At 32.6% G+C, this 14,411-nt stretch overlaps 1 protein-coding gene across 1 annotated transcript; it reads right to left on the bottom strand.

Moving 5' to 3' along the window:
* Positions 1-11,652: 11,652 nt before the first annotated feature.
* LOC140828378 (uncharacterized) lies at positions 11,653-13,766 on the bottom strand. Its single transcript, XM_073191361.1, has 3 exons — positions 12,965-13,766; positions 12,624-12,849; positions 11,653-12,523 (listed from the first exon to the last, which is right to left on the bottom strand). The coding sequence occupies exons 1-3, from the start codon at positions 13,520-13,522 to the stop codon at positions 12,084-12,086; spliced, it is 1,224 nt and encodes a 407-aa protein (XP_073047462.1). The 5' UTR covers positions 13,523-13,766; the 3' UTR covers positions 11,653-12,083.
* Positions 13,767-14,411: the final 645 nt, after the last annotated feature.

Raw genomic sequence — 14,411 nt, forward strand, 5'->3', positions numbered from 1 at the left:
ACCCATGTAGAATATCTGTTTCACAAAATTGACATGTGAGACCGTCTCATATGAGTTTTTGTGCTCTCTATTTTGAGGCGAATCTCTTAATACCATTTTGCCAATGACATCTAGAAAAAAAACATATAAATGACAGGAAACGTGTTAGATCTATAAAACATTAACAAAAAAATTAACTTAATAAAAAACCATAAGTAAACCAAAAATTGATATAAACTATGATATATCCATCAAACACGAACAAAAAAACTAACATACCAAAAATTTTAGTTTCATGAATTTTTTATTCTTCAAATATCTAAAGTTCTTGAATTCAACCATCTTTGACGGAAAAGTATCATCGAAAATATGGCATACCTTTGTTTTATTTATAAAATTGATTATGTATTTGTTAATTATTTTATATTTCTGCCTATTTTCTACAAAAATTATTTCAAAGAGCCGATCTCCATCAGCACACCAGATGGTGACAATTCTTCTAGATCGGCTGAATGATGTCACCCTGCAACATCATTAATTAATCAGTACCATTAATTATTTGACTGATGATATTATTTGATGTAATTTAAAATTCCAACATATTAATAATTATCATCATAAATATATTTATATTAAAATATCAAAGTATTTTTTGTGCTTTTCCAACGGTTTTAAAATTGCAAAAATCGAACAGGTCAAAAAAATTGCAAAATCGAAGCAATACGTTGTTTGAATATTACCTTATGTTACCATCTATATATGGAATAATTTTTTAAATTCACTTATTTATCATTATATTTGATATATTGTTGAAGTAGAAATGTTACTACAATAATAAAATTATTTTAAAAAATCATATAATATTTTATCTATCAAAATTTTAAACAATTGTTATTTTTTCTCAAAAATTCAAAATTCTTATTATGAATAAATTTTGATTAAAATTTGTAATTATTTTTTTGAAACATGTTATAAAAATTATATTAAAATTTTATTGAAATACATAACAATAATAACAATTTACAGACAATCAATATACAAAATATTAATGATGAAAGTTTCCCTCAAAAAGTTGGAATACATAATATTATCAAAAAATTATATTTAAGTTAATATTTTAAAGAGCTGGATGTACAAAAGTAACACGAAACTCAAAACTATAATTAGAATTAAAGAAATGATATAATAATAAATATATTTAAATGTAGTTCAAATTTTCAAAATGCATCATATTCAAATTTTTAAAAAGAAAATCAAAGAGACTTCATATTTAATAATTTATTTACTAAATGTCAAGATTCATGGTGTAGGTGGAAATGTTGAATACTAATTCTGAAATAATTTCTTTTTAAAATATTATAATTTTTTACGAAAAATTACTATTTTGACAAAAAAAACTTTGTTTTCATATAAATTAGCATTTCACCCGTGCGATGCACGTTCTGTTATTTTCAGGGCCGTGCCTATGTAGAGGCATGAGAGTCCATTGACTCAAGTCCATTTATTTTATGGAGTCTATAATTTTTTGAAAATTTTATTATATATTAGCATATGTTTTTCCAACATAAATATATTATTTTAAGTTTTTTCATAACAAAGTCATTGTCTTCCTCAGACTTTATTCCACACATTCCAATATTCAATATTTCTTATAATTATATTATTAAAAATATGAATATTATAATAACTACTTTTGGTAGGTTGGTATCTCCATATTTTTATTACAAAAATAACAATCATTCTTTTTGTTAACCCGCATAAAAGAAAAAAATTGCTCTGCCTACTCAATGTTTAATTAGTGGACAAAATATTTGACTCTATTTTTTAACTCACGCAATCCTCGTGTCCAAACACTACTAGTTCGTATGAAATATTTGACTACAGAGAACCTATTGAAAAAAACGTTCGCTCCTGCTTCTTGTCGCCAGCAAGCGGCACAGCCGCGCCTATAATTGAGATTCATTTGGTATTATTCGATTAATAATGAATTCCCTAGAAAATCTAAACCATGTTCTAGACAATCACGAATCTTCCGCTATATTCTTTACCATATCTGACTATATATTTTTGGAGGTTGGTTTTCTTTTTTTATTTTCTCGTACAAGATTATTTTGCTTCATCGAGCACTAAAATTTTGTATTATAGCACTAGACCAGTAGTATTGCTATAGTATCTTACAAATCCATCTGTCTACAATCTGTTCGGCGAAATGTATAAATCTGCTCTCTAAGGTGATTTTTTTAGTTATCATTTTGGACGTGTTTGCTCTTTTTATTCGTTTATTTTTTATATTAATTTTAATATATTGATTTAATTCGAAAAGTTGTTATGGAACTAAAAATATGAACACAAGGTGAGAGAATTTTTCAAAAAAATGAGAATCGGGCACAAAAATTGCTAGGATCGGCCTTGGTTATTTTACATAATTAACGATAAAAATTAGTAAGTATGAACATTTGAACAAATAATTAAAATACAAATTACATAAATGGATTATAGAACATTTGAAGAAGCTACAAGCGCTCTTCACCGATCGTAGCCAAATATGTGATAATGTCATCAACAAAGTTTCTCCATAAACGACATGGTAATTTGTTGTTCTTAACAAAAAATGAATATAGAACATTGATTGTAAATAATAATAATAATAATAATAATAATAATAATAATAATAATAATAATAATAATAATAATAATAATAATAATAATAATAATAATAATAATAATAATAATAAGTCACCACAAATAAAATAAGGAATGTAAGAAAAGTATTGTTGATTTACTTTAGTTTTTTTATAACAAAATCAATATGTTTCGTGATACGTCCATCGAATTTCTCTATTTTGAGGCAAATCTCTTGATATCATTTTGCCAATAACATCTAGAAAAAAAATTATAAATTATAGGATATATCATGTTAGAATAGTGTACAACTCATTCACTGTGTTTCCAAAGAGAACGCACTCTCTCTTAATACAGGAGAACAAACACATCATCACAAATATTATAGAACTAAGCGCTCAAATTCTATAAGATAATAAAAAAAAACTCGAAGAAGAGATGATATGAAATGAGGGGAGGGAGCGACACGTATAAAACACGTCTTCCGTCTTCTATCAAACTTCCGCTAAATTTGACAAATAACTCATTTAATACATTTCAAAGAAAACACGTTTCTTTGCCACATTAAATGTACGTACATCTGCCGACAGCATGGAGTATTATTATGCAAGCAATACCATCTTTCTCATGTCTCGGTGTATTCAGATTCGTTGGGAGGATTCCAAGCAGGGAATTCGGCAACGGAATTTTTCGTTCCGGAAGGTGTTTTAATTAATCAAATCGAAGACTTGATGCATGACAATATGTTTGATGGTTTTCATCACTTGAGTCGCAAGACGAATTTGGTAGCTCATAATTTGGTCGATCAAGTTTCACTTGAGTCCGCATGTGTTTTGCAATGATAGTTCAACTTTTCCTTCTTGGTTATCTAGTACTCTAATGGATGATATTATGATGTAATGTTTATTTTTCATTTTGAAAACAATTACTATGTATGAGTTGGGACTCTTGGACGTGTTAAATTAAAAGTCCTACTATTTCACCAATAATAATATAAATTGTAATACAATAATGTGTTATTTTTGAATATTGGTAACAAGTCAAATTTTGAATCGAAAATTGGTAAATTATCGTATATGTCATTTATGGAAATTTTCACATATTTATGGACATAAATAATTAACAAAAAATTAAAAAGTAGTGATAACATCCTATTAAATTTCAAATTTTGAACCGAAAAATGGTAAATGATCATACATTTCATTTATGGATATTTTAACTTATATAATACTCAAAAATTAACCAAAACAAAAATGTATTGATAACATCATAGTATTTATGTAATTGTATTATAAATATCCAAGAGTCCATGAGTCCCAACTCACACATAGTAATTGTTTTTAAAATGAAAAATAAATGTTATAATTTCAAAGTTGTTGTTTGAGTTCATATTTTTTATCTGTTCATGCGCCGATAGTGTTTGCACGATTTATTTATTTTTACCTAATTTTATATATTATATAATATGATTATTGAACCCTTGATTTTGTGAGTCAAGTCAAATATCAATTTTTAAGGTTAATCGAGTGATACTAATAATTTTATTGAGATTTATAAAAATTATTTATATAATTATCTCGAATTCATTTATATAATTATCATATTATATAATATATAAAAATAAATAAAAGTATTTATTTGATTTTAATTTCTACCTACTAGCATAGATTTATAAAAATCATTTATAAATTGAGGATAATTAAGTTATTTGTAGTGTATTTTATCATTAGATTACAATTATTACACCTAATAGAAGTGATATTTTATCCTTCTTAAAAATTATTTATCAAGGGCACATGATATTATCATGTGCTTTTTAAAAAAATACCAAACATGGTTATAAGGAGGATTATTTATCAATCAATCCCTTATCCCATTTACCAAACTATGCATAATTTATGTCAAAGTGATTTATGGCATTTTGGAATCAATTATTATAGAAATGTTGTCCAATGGAATTGACTCAGCTGATATAAGTATTTATATATTTTTTTTAAAAAAAAACTATTTTCTAATTTTATTTCTATTTAGTTATAAATTATAATCAGAAGCTTCCTAATAAAGATTTAATGTCATTAAATTCATCTTACTAGTATTTTTATGAAAAAATTGAATTTGAATATATCGATTTTAAAATCGGAGTATATATCAAAGATTATGTTCTAGTATGATAATGAAGACTTAATGTGCATGATAATCGATATTATATACATTTAATAACATAATAATGTGTGATTTATCTTTAAAAAAAAAAAAATAGGACCCCATTATCTTTAATATCTTATTATATTAAAAGTTCAACACTCACTACAAGAAATTCAATGTACAACAACACTCAAAAGACAACGGTTTTATCAGAAACCGTTGTCTTTTTTCCTTTGAACAACGGTTTTAACGAAAACCGTTGTCTTTGTGAATTTTTCCCTTGTCAAAGACAACAGTTGTCTTATATGGGTTACGACAACGGTTTTATAAACCGTTGTCTATTAGCGTGTTTTTTGGACATTCGACAACGATTTTAGAAAACCATTGTCGATTAACGTGTTTTTTGGACAAACAACAACGATTCATTTAAACCGTTGCTTAATTTTGTGAAACTTTAGAGAAATTTACGATTTTATCTTAATTTATTTTTTATCATAACAAAAAATGTTAGACAAATTGGTAATTTCAAACAATCAATTTTATTTTTTTTGGTATTTGATGACTATTTAATTACGAAAATGTCAAAAGTCCTTGTTTTTGTTTGTCATTTGATGACTGTTTAGTTACGAAAATGCCACATTTTTTTACACAAAAACTCATGTGAGACGGTCTCATGGATCAATTTTGTGAAACAGATATTATATATGAGTCATATATGAAAAAGTATTACTTTTTATGTCAAATATATTAATTTTTATTGTAAATATGGACATGATTGATCTGTTTCACGAATAAAGATCCGTGAGACCGTCTTATGACAGATCTACTCTTTTTCTTTTTTTTTTGCCTTTTGCTGGTTTATTTCATTTCGGATTTTTTATTTTATCACTTATTTTTCCAACCAGTTGTACAAACAAACAACGTGTGCATCTCAATTACATAAGTTTCTTTTCTGTTGTCGGCTATCTCATTTATCTAGTTTAATTTATACCCTTGGGCACCGTTTGGTTAATTGGATGGTATAATTAAACAAACTTAATAAGGATGATAAACAAAGTTGACCTTGTGGACAATTATTGTATGATGGATAATATATATTATGTTTGGTTTTCTTGTGAGGTTTGTAATGGAATGGTACATAAAATGGGTAATACCCAAAAAGCCCCTTGTCTTTTTTAAATTTATTATATTTTATGCTTTTGCTTACCTTCTGAGGACGTTTCTTTCTCTCCACACCTGTACCGTCCAAACTTCTGTAACCTGTTTCTCTCCACAACTTCTGAAATCCTATTTCTCTCCCAAAAACCCAACGCTTTTCTCTACGAAGACAAGAAGTTGGTCGGCTAAAAAGGTTGTTGAATACTTTCTACTTAACAGTCGGTTTTATTATTCAGTTTCGTTGAAATAAAACCCAAATGCAGGTTTACATTGACTGCCCTTCTGTTTCCCATCTTAGTATGATTTTATGTTATTGTTGTAGTGTTGCTTAATTTCAGTACGCTCTGATGTAGCGCCGGTAAACGATTACTCATATTTGTAATCTCTTACCGTATGTAGCCTTCGTATTGTTTTTAGATGAAAACCTAATTGCTGTGCTTCTAAAAAGGTACATTTCAGTAGCTGAGTACATATTCCCTGATTATAAGAAAATATCTTTAATTAAGTACATGTTTTTATTCTGTATTGTGAGTTAATATGTTCAATGCTTAGTTGTTATGGAGACAAAGCCTACACCTGAATGCCAGTGTGGCAATGGGTTCATGTCTTACGTAAGGCTGGTGATAGATCCACTCGTCCAGGAGATTTTTACTACATATGCCCTGCATCGCTTAACCATCGGAAAAAATTTATCTGGTATGACCAGTATCAAGGAAATGATGTCACAAACAAAAATAGCATGTCAATGGAATATACTAGTGGATCTAGCAGTGGTACGAAGCAAACATGTATCAATCACAAAGGTCCCTGAACGCAGGAACACGCATTTACTCAAGATTGTTACCCAAGAAAGAAAGAATCAATCGCCCCCACAAAAGAATTTGTTGCACAGGCATGTGACGTAAAAGAAGAAATCGGAGACAGTGAGAAAATGGTCCCGAGGCCCATGCCTATTTCATCAGAGGAAATTTGTTGCTGTTTCGGGTGCACTTGTTGTTTCGTAAGTGTGTTCCTCCTATTTTTACTAATGTGTGTTATTTTGTCAAAGTAATGTAATTGTAAATATGTGTATGATCTCTTAAAAATGTACATGTATGTTGTATCATTCATTTTCCTGTAGAATGATGCAGTGTTAGGTATGAGTCTTAGTTTCGGGTTTTGACATTTTCTATTGAAGGATAATGCAATCGAATCAGTGTCCCTTATTTTGTATTTTGTATCAATAGGGCTTCTTCTGATTTCGTGAATCAATTTGAACTCAAATTTAATGCTTCTCCATTTCATGGTGCAACGTATTAAATATTTATCTCTTCTCCAGTGGATATGGGACATTACAATAAATTGTAGTTGTCAAACCCTGCTACTGGGAAGAGATCAGATGGACATCTCAATATTGGTAATAGGTGTGGCATCATAAATACATGTATTACTTGTATTTAACTCCTTGTTTATTTGTTACTCGGACATGTTAGCTTTTTTAAACACCAGAAATTAAGTTAGAGGAAAAATGCCTAGAGATTTGGATGTATCATCTGAGGAGTCTGTGAATAGCACTTACAAAGCTTTAGTACCAGTTGTTATTGAGCTTATATCAAGTGACGCGAAGCTGAAATCGACATCATAAAAATTTCATCGGATGCTGACAATGAGCTGAAAACCGATGGAGCTGTCTTATTGGCTTCCCCAACCCCTATGCCTCCATCAACAACCAAAGTGGATGTAAATGTTCCACCTACAGCTGGGAATGGTTTACTCTCTGCCAACAGGAAGGAAGATTCCTCATCACTAAAACACAAGGGTAAGAAGCCTAAGATTGTGACTGATCTTCAAGGGGTCGACGTGATGAATGATGCAGATGACGATGGTACAAATGAGGACGTTCATGCTGCAGTGGTTAAGACAGAATCGGTACAAATGAAATGCCATGAAGAATCTAAATGTGATCTGAGCTGCAGTGGCTAAATCTTTCATCCGTGGTAAGATAATTAGTTTTGGAACCTTTTTTGTTGTTGGTTAATCACCAACTTGTCTTGGGTGCAATCGTCCATTATGCTTTTGTGTGTATAGGCATCAATGATTTTGTTTTTGTTCCAACAATTGTACATACTCACTCAAGTTAATGTTACTGGTTCCAAGACTTTACATTTGAATTGCAAAGACAAACAAATACTAAAACCAGATAGAACATGGTTAACATGAAATTCCGAAAGGTTTCTGAAACAGAGTACGAAAGCAATATAAATGCCGAGATTGAAAACAAGGAAAATTTAATTGACGAACTTGGCGAAACTTAACAGAAAATGCGGAAAGGTTTCGAAAAAACCTTCAATTGTCCAGTCAAAGATATACAAACTCAATTTCTTCAGCAGCTAATAATAATGCCGAAAGTGACAACAATGAAAATTTATTGAAAACAAAGAAAAACAAAGGCCCTCTACGAAGACACCGTGAGAGCAACACCAATAGAATGGTGACAGGAGAAACGAGGAGAACCTCGTAAACCAATTATTGCTTTGGGACAGAATTAATTTATTCAATGTGTACAACAGAAAAATAAATTTAAGTAATCGTGCAGTTTCATCAGTTTTCGACAAGAAAAAATATATGCAAACTCATACAATTCCACAAACGTTTCATGTACACAAAAATCCAACGGTTTCTAAAACAGAGTACCACAGCAACTACGTAGACCATTCAACAAACCAAAAAGATAATGGCAGGTAGATGAACAAAATACAAAACAATTCATTCCCATTTCAGAACCTGCGTGGAGTTGAATGTATGAAATGTGCTTCTAAATACGTTCTTCTAAGTTCAGTCTTCCTTAAGTAGCCTCCGAACCAACTTTAGCCTTGCATGTTGAGGAGCTTTAAACAAAAGATTCTGTTGCTTTGGATTTTCTGCTAGCAATGCAGCAGCAACATAAATATCATCTTCACTAAGTCCGGGGATTGATTCTAGCACATCAAACACATCTTTAGTTGCGTTAACTGTATCATACTCGACGCCAATTCGCTTCACAAATTCGTTCATTGTAGATCTTGACATCTCAGTGAAATTGTTAAGGGCATCAATGAATAGCTGCTCACCGTCTGAATGCTTCTTCCGTTTCCTGGTGTTCTTTGATTTACTACCAACTTTGTTCACGGAAGGAGCATTTGACACCGACATGGATTCACCTGCTTCGTCAGTGTCCTGGATGAGAGTATTCGGTCCAGTTTTGTCTTCGGGCAAAATATCAATCTCATCAGTCATGTTCAAAACTCCTTGAAGGGCCTCTGCAAAGCTCTCAGCATGTTGTCCCTGAAAGGGGATCGGTCACGGTGGCCGGAAGCGCAACGGAAGTTTAAAATTTTAATTTTCTTGAAGAAAATTTCGGCCACCTTGATAATATTGTGTAGCAAATACAAAAACACAAAAATGACATTCATAGCGTGTTTAAGAAATGTACCTATCAATCACAAGGATTGATGTATGGCTCCAACTAAAGTGTAAACACTTTAGCTCTTGAATGGATGAGTTGATCTACAAGCTTCCTCCTTTCCTTCAAAATCAAGCCCACCACTAACTAGCTAGAACCCTTCTTATTTTGCACTAGAAAAATAAGAAGATTTTTCAAAGAGAAGTGATTTTCTTTCCTCAACACTTGAAGAGAAAAATTGAGAGAAAACTTGGTGGAATTCTCCTCAAAGTTTCGGCCATAGTGGTATACAATGGGGGGAAGGGAGACTTGTCTTGGTCCTTGAAAAAGTTGATGTGAATTCCAATGCCAAGCCTAGATATTTGAAAAAGTTGTCTCCCAACCTTTCATCTTCCCATGCATGCAAGACTTATTTGATTTTTAACAATTAAAAATCCATGGACTTAATTTAATTATCTCAAACACATTTGAGACTAATTAAACATTACTTGAATTTACTCAAGTCCACTAGTTTAAATAATTTATTTAAATTGAGCTCTACAAGACTCAATGTGATTTAATTAATTCAACACTTGAATTAATTTAATTATTTGGACTCTACTAGGTCCACTAGTGTTTAATTAATTCAACACTTGAATTAATTTAATTTAGTCCATAATAATGTTTATGAAAATCACAATTTTCAAATACATTATTCACTTGGCCAACTTTTAATTTAGGAACACTTCCATAAATTAAAATTTACATTTCTCTCATAGAAGTCATACTTCTAATTTTCCTTACGCTTATAAACTCCTTTATAAGCCGTTCAACACATTGAACTATTTTACTTCTCAACGGGATCTAGAAAGCTAGCACTTGTGTGGCCCTCAATGGTTCATTGATACAACTAGCCGTGGGTTCACATCTCCATGTGATTCGGACTAAACATGTCCTTATATGAGTATACCCCAATTGCTCTATTCTTACTTATCAACTCCTTGATAACAAGAACGTCAGAACTCAAGTCTGATAGTACCCAACCAATCATGTTAAACGCCTAGCAGCATCGCTTACATGATTCCTAGGTATCAAATGATAGTGCCTGCAAGAACCATTCAATTATGGTTAGCGTACAGTACGGTCCCTTCAACTCATATATCCCGACCGATTCGACAACCATTGGTTTATCGAGAGTTGTCAATGAATCGATACTATGTGTCATGTCGTAGTTGCATCAATGGTGTAATCTATGAAACCCCTTTCACAATTACCACCATACTCTAGCCAGAGATTTCAACCTACATACACATGATAACACATAGGATATCCATACCCGAAGGTAAGCGGTGAATCCCCGACTACAATGCATCGACTCCTATATGTTTCGACAGGATCACCCAACCTTGCCACCTGATGACCCCATAAGAGTCGGTAAACAAGTCAAAGTGAAACGCTAGCACATAGAGTCTCAATGTTGTCCCGGGTCATAAGGACTAATGGTGTACAACCATAAACCAGGACTTTTCCACTCGATAAGTGAGAACCACTTGGAAAGTCCTTTTATGGAGGGTTGTTCAGTGCACTCTACCAGGAGCACCTATCTGCATGCTCGGACATCACAATGTCCCCTACCAATGAAACATGGTACTCACATCGCAGATACTAGTCTCTAACTCGAGCGGCCTATATCCTTCTTAGTGGCGGCTGAATCGACTAGGAACCGTTTAGAATATACAGTATTACAAATATGAGTTTCATGATACTCATCATATGAGCATCTCATATTCTTTCTACTATTTGTATATTCAAGGGCTTTATCTATGCAACTAGCATGGGTATACAGATAAAGATGTGCCAAAATAAAATTTCAAATATTATTAAAATAAAGACTGCTTATACATAGAGTTTCATTGTGAACACTCGGCCAACAATTGGCTCGACGGGCACCTACTCTAACAGTCCCGTTGCACGGTCATTTCCAAATATTTCGCACCAATCGGGAAAATAAGGCCATGTTTTGTAACGCCACGTATGAACACTGCTATCAGCCTGTTTGTATATTACAGATTAAATAGTGCACGACAATTACATTTACGATTGACAAAAAAAGTGGAGATGCACACTGCACGTATTTATTTAGTAAATAAACAATGCAACCCAAAATTATGTACAACAAAGGATTACCTTCACAAATGAATCCCATGTTTCGTCTGTGGCTTCAATCCTCTTCTCTGTTTCATTCCAACCAATACCACTCCTGCTAAGCATTGTCAACAAAGAACCATGAGTCCTTTTCCACACATGTATCTTTGAGTTAATATGTGGGTTTTTGGAAAAGCCTGGGCAATAGATTTCTCTAACACAGTCAAGTATCCGCAGCGAAACCCATTTTCACTCTTCCATCCAGCGTTGACTAGTTCTTTTAGTGCCTGAATGAGGAATTCATCCTCCTTCTGTGTCCACACTCGCCGAATTCTCTCAGATTTCTTGGCGGTGCTATTTGCAGTGCCAATAGGTGAGCTAATATCCATGATGACTAGAACAATATATAATAACCCCTGTACAATGCAGAATTATTTATGTAGACTATTTTATTCGAAAATTGGAACCTCCATACATAGAATTTTTTAAAATACACAAACAACATCGAGTTTTACATATCACAAAAATAAGGGCATAAAAAGTCAAGCACAACAGAAAACATAAATCATCAACCTTGGACATATTGTCTAAAATAGCAGTAATACAAAAAAAAATACATGGACAACATATTTTATCAGTTACTGTGGTACATAGACAGCGCTAAGTTTTCCCTCCATGTGTCCCATGCAGGAGAAGATTCAACATTGCCAATGAAGTCCAAATCGCCGGTTTCTGTAAGTTCAACAGATGAGTCATCAAACACATCTACAGGGTCATCTACCATTTCGGATCGAATGAAATTATGTAGCAGAATGCAAGCCATTACTATACGATTATGAACTTTCAAGGGGTAAAACGATGGGCTGCGAAGAATAGCCCATCGTCTTTTCAATAACCCAAATGCTCTTTCAATAACATTACGAGCATGGCAATGTTTAGAGTTGAAAAACTCTTTGTAATTCTGGGGTGCAAAAGAACCGCCCACCCACTGATTCATATGGTATCGAGTTCTCCTATACGGCGTCAAGAATCCTTCAACGTTTGGATAGCCATTGTCGCACAAGTAATAACAACCTGTCATTTCACAAAAGTATTAAGAGTTAGAGAGAACAAATTACAAATTCGAAAAGTGTTTTACACTCCTTAAGAGCACTTACGACGGTTAAGTACAAACCTCTTGGAATCTTTAGCCCATCTTGGCGATTAACTGCATCACGTAGAACACGAGCGTCTGCCGCTGATCCTTCCCATCCGGTTAGTGCGTAAATAAACTGCATGTCACGATTGCATATCCCCAAAACATTTATTGATGTTGTTCCTTTTCTATTCCTGTATTTCGCTTTGTCTACATTTGATACTTGGACACTTATATACGTTCCATCCAATGCACCCAAACAACCCTATTGTGTATGTCGTTCGTACACTTCAAATTAGTCGCAAAAACATTTGTGGTTGCTATGCTTCAGATGTTGAATTTAAATGCATGACGTCTATATAATGAATAAATACACTTACCTTGAACCATTTCCACGTATTGTTGGAGCAATTCTCATCCACTGGAACTGGTTTGACAAGTAGTATGGGGTGTAGTTTGAGAATCGCACGTAGTACTTCGTGGAAATGACAGCTCACTGTTTGACCACTTCGTACATAATCATGACCAATTACTCTAACTTTCTTGTGATGTGCTAAAATAGATAAAAACATGTCCACCTTCTCCTCAATACGAACATATCTAGAATCCACTACGCCACTCACATTTTTTACCAAATAACAAAGACGTGCAAATGCATTACGATCCATTCTCAAATTCGAAACACACTGCACATCTCCTAATTCAATAATCCTATGTAGATGGTTTATCTGACCAGGTATTCTTCCTGTAATATTGTAAGAAGGGTCTCTTCTACGGTATCTACGAGGCGAACGTGATACGAACTTCGTAAAAAAACGTGTTAACAGCAATAAGAAGATGAAGGACCTGCTCAAATGTTGGTGTACCGCTAGAAATGTTGCGATGTCTCGGTTTACTTCAGCCATGACAGATAGATTTATGCCACAAGTTCTAACCATTTAACGTGCTCTACTAAAAAAACAGAACAACAAATAACAAGGTATATCACAACAAGTATTGAAGATGTAAAACAAGAAAAATAGTAAGAAAAAAGGAACTAAGTACTACGAAAATGTACCGAAACCAACAAACAAACAGAGAAGTGAAAAAGGTAGGTTCTTTCTCCTTCGTCTCGGAGAAAACGCAAACAAATTAACCAGATCTTATGTGAAATTGATGGATACGAAAATATCTAACCCTTTGTAAGAAGGTAGTAGATGAATTCCAATTTTTTTCTTCACAGGAATTTCATGGATGCAGCGCTCCCATTGACGGCTTCGGGAAGAAGAAAAATGAGATTGGTTGGTCAATGTTATAATAAATGGTAGGGCTTCGAGGCTATTTTGGTAAAATGTGTTGGTGTAGTACATGGAACTGTACAGATGGCATAACATGTCTTGGCCTGCAGATGGTATTAGTAATAGCTGTCGTACAGTACTTTGTAACGGGCCCATACACAAGCATAAAGACCGTGTACTCGAACCAATCATGGTACTAAATCCGAATTCAACACAAATCAACCACTTATACATGTTACCAAACGGTGCCTTGGTATCATTCATTTTTCTTGTTTCTCGATAATATACCCTCATTAACCAAATATTGGAAAATTTAAAACCATTTCTAAAAATAATTAAATAAAGACAAAATAGGAATTTTGTTTGGAATTTTTTCCATCATCTATGAGATCGTTGCATTTGAGATCGTTTATTATATGTGATATCGTATTATCGTTGTATTTGAGACCTACTATTGTTATAATGTAAATCTGTATTTTTTTTTTTTTGTAATGAGAAAACCCGCAAAACTTACAACCATTTCTAAAAATAATTAAATAAAGACAAAATA

Source organism: Primulina eburnea, chromosome 3, assembly GCF_022965805.1.
Source record: "Primulina eburnea isolate SZY01 chromosome 3, ASM2296580v1, whole genome shotgun sequence".
Classification (NCBI taxonomy): Eukaryota; Viridiplantae; Streptophyta; class Magnoliopsida; order Lamiales; family Gesneriaceae; genus Primulina; species Primulina eburnea.

Coding starts and splice junctions, on each gene's coding strand:
- LOC140828378 (XM_073191361.1), bottom strand. CDS start 13,522: ATGGTTAGAACTTGTGGCATAAATCTATCTGTCATGGCTGAAGTAAAC. Junction 12,850..12,964: donor ATACGTGGAAATGGTTCAAG/GTAAGTGTATTT, acceptor CATACACAATAG/GGTTGTTTGGGTGCATTGGA. Junction 12,524..12,623: donor TGGGCTAAAGATTCCAAGAG/GTTTGTACTTAA, acceptor GTGAAATGACAG/GTTGTTATTACTTGTGCGAC.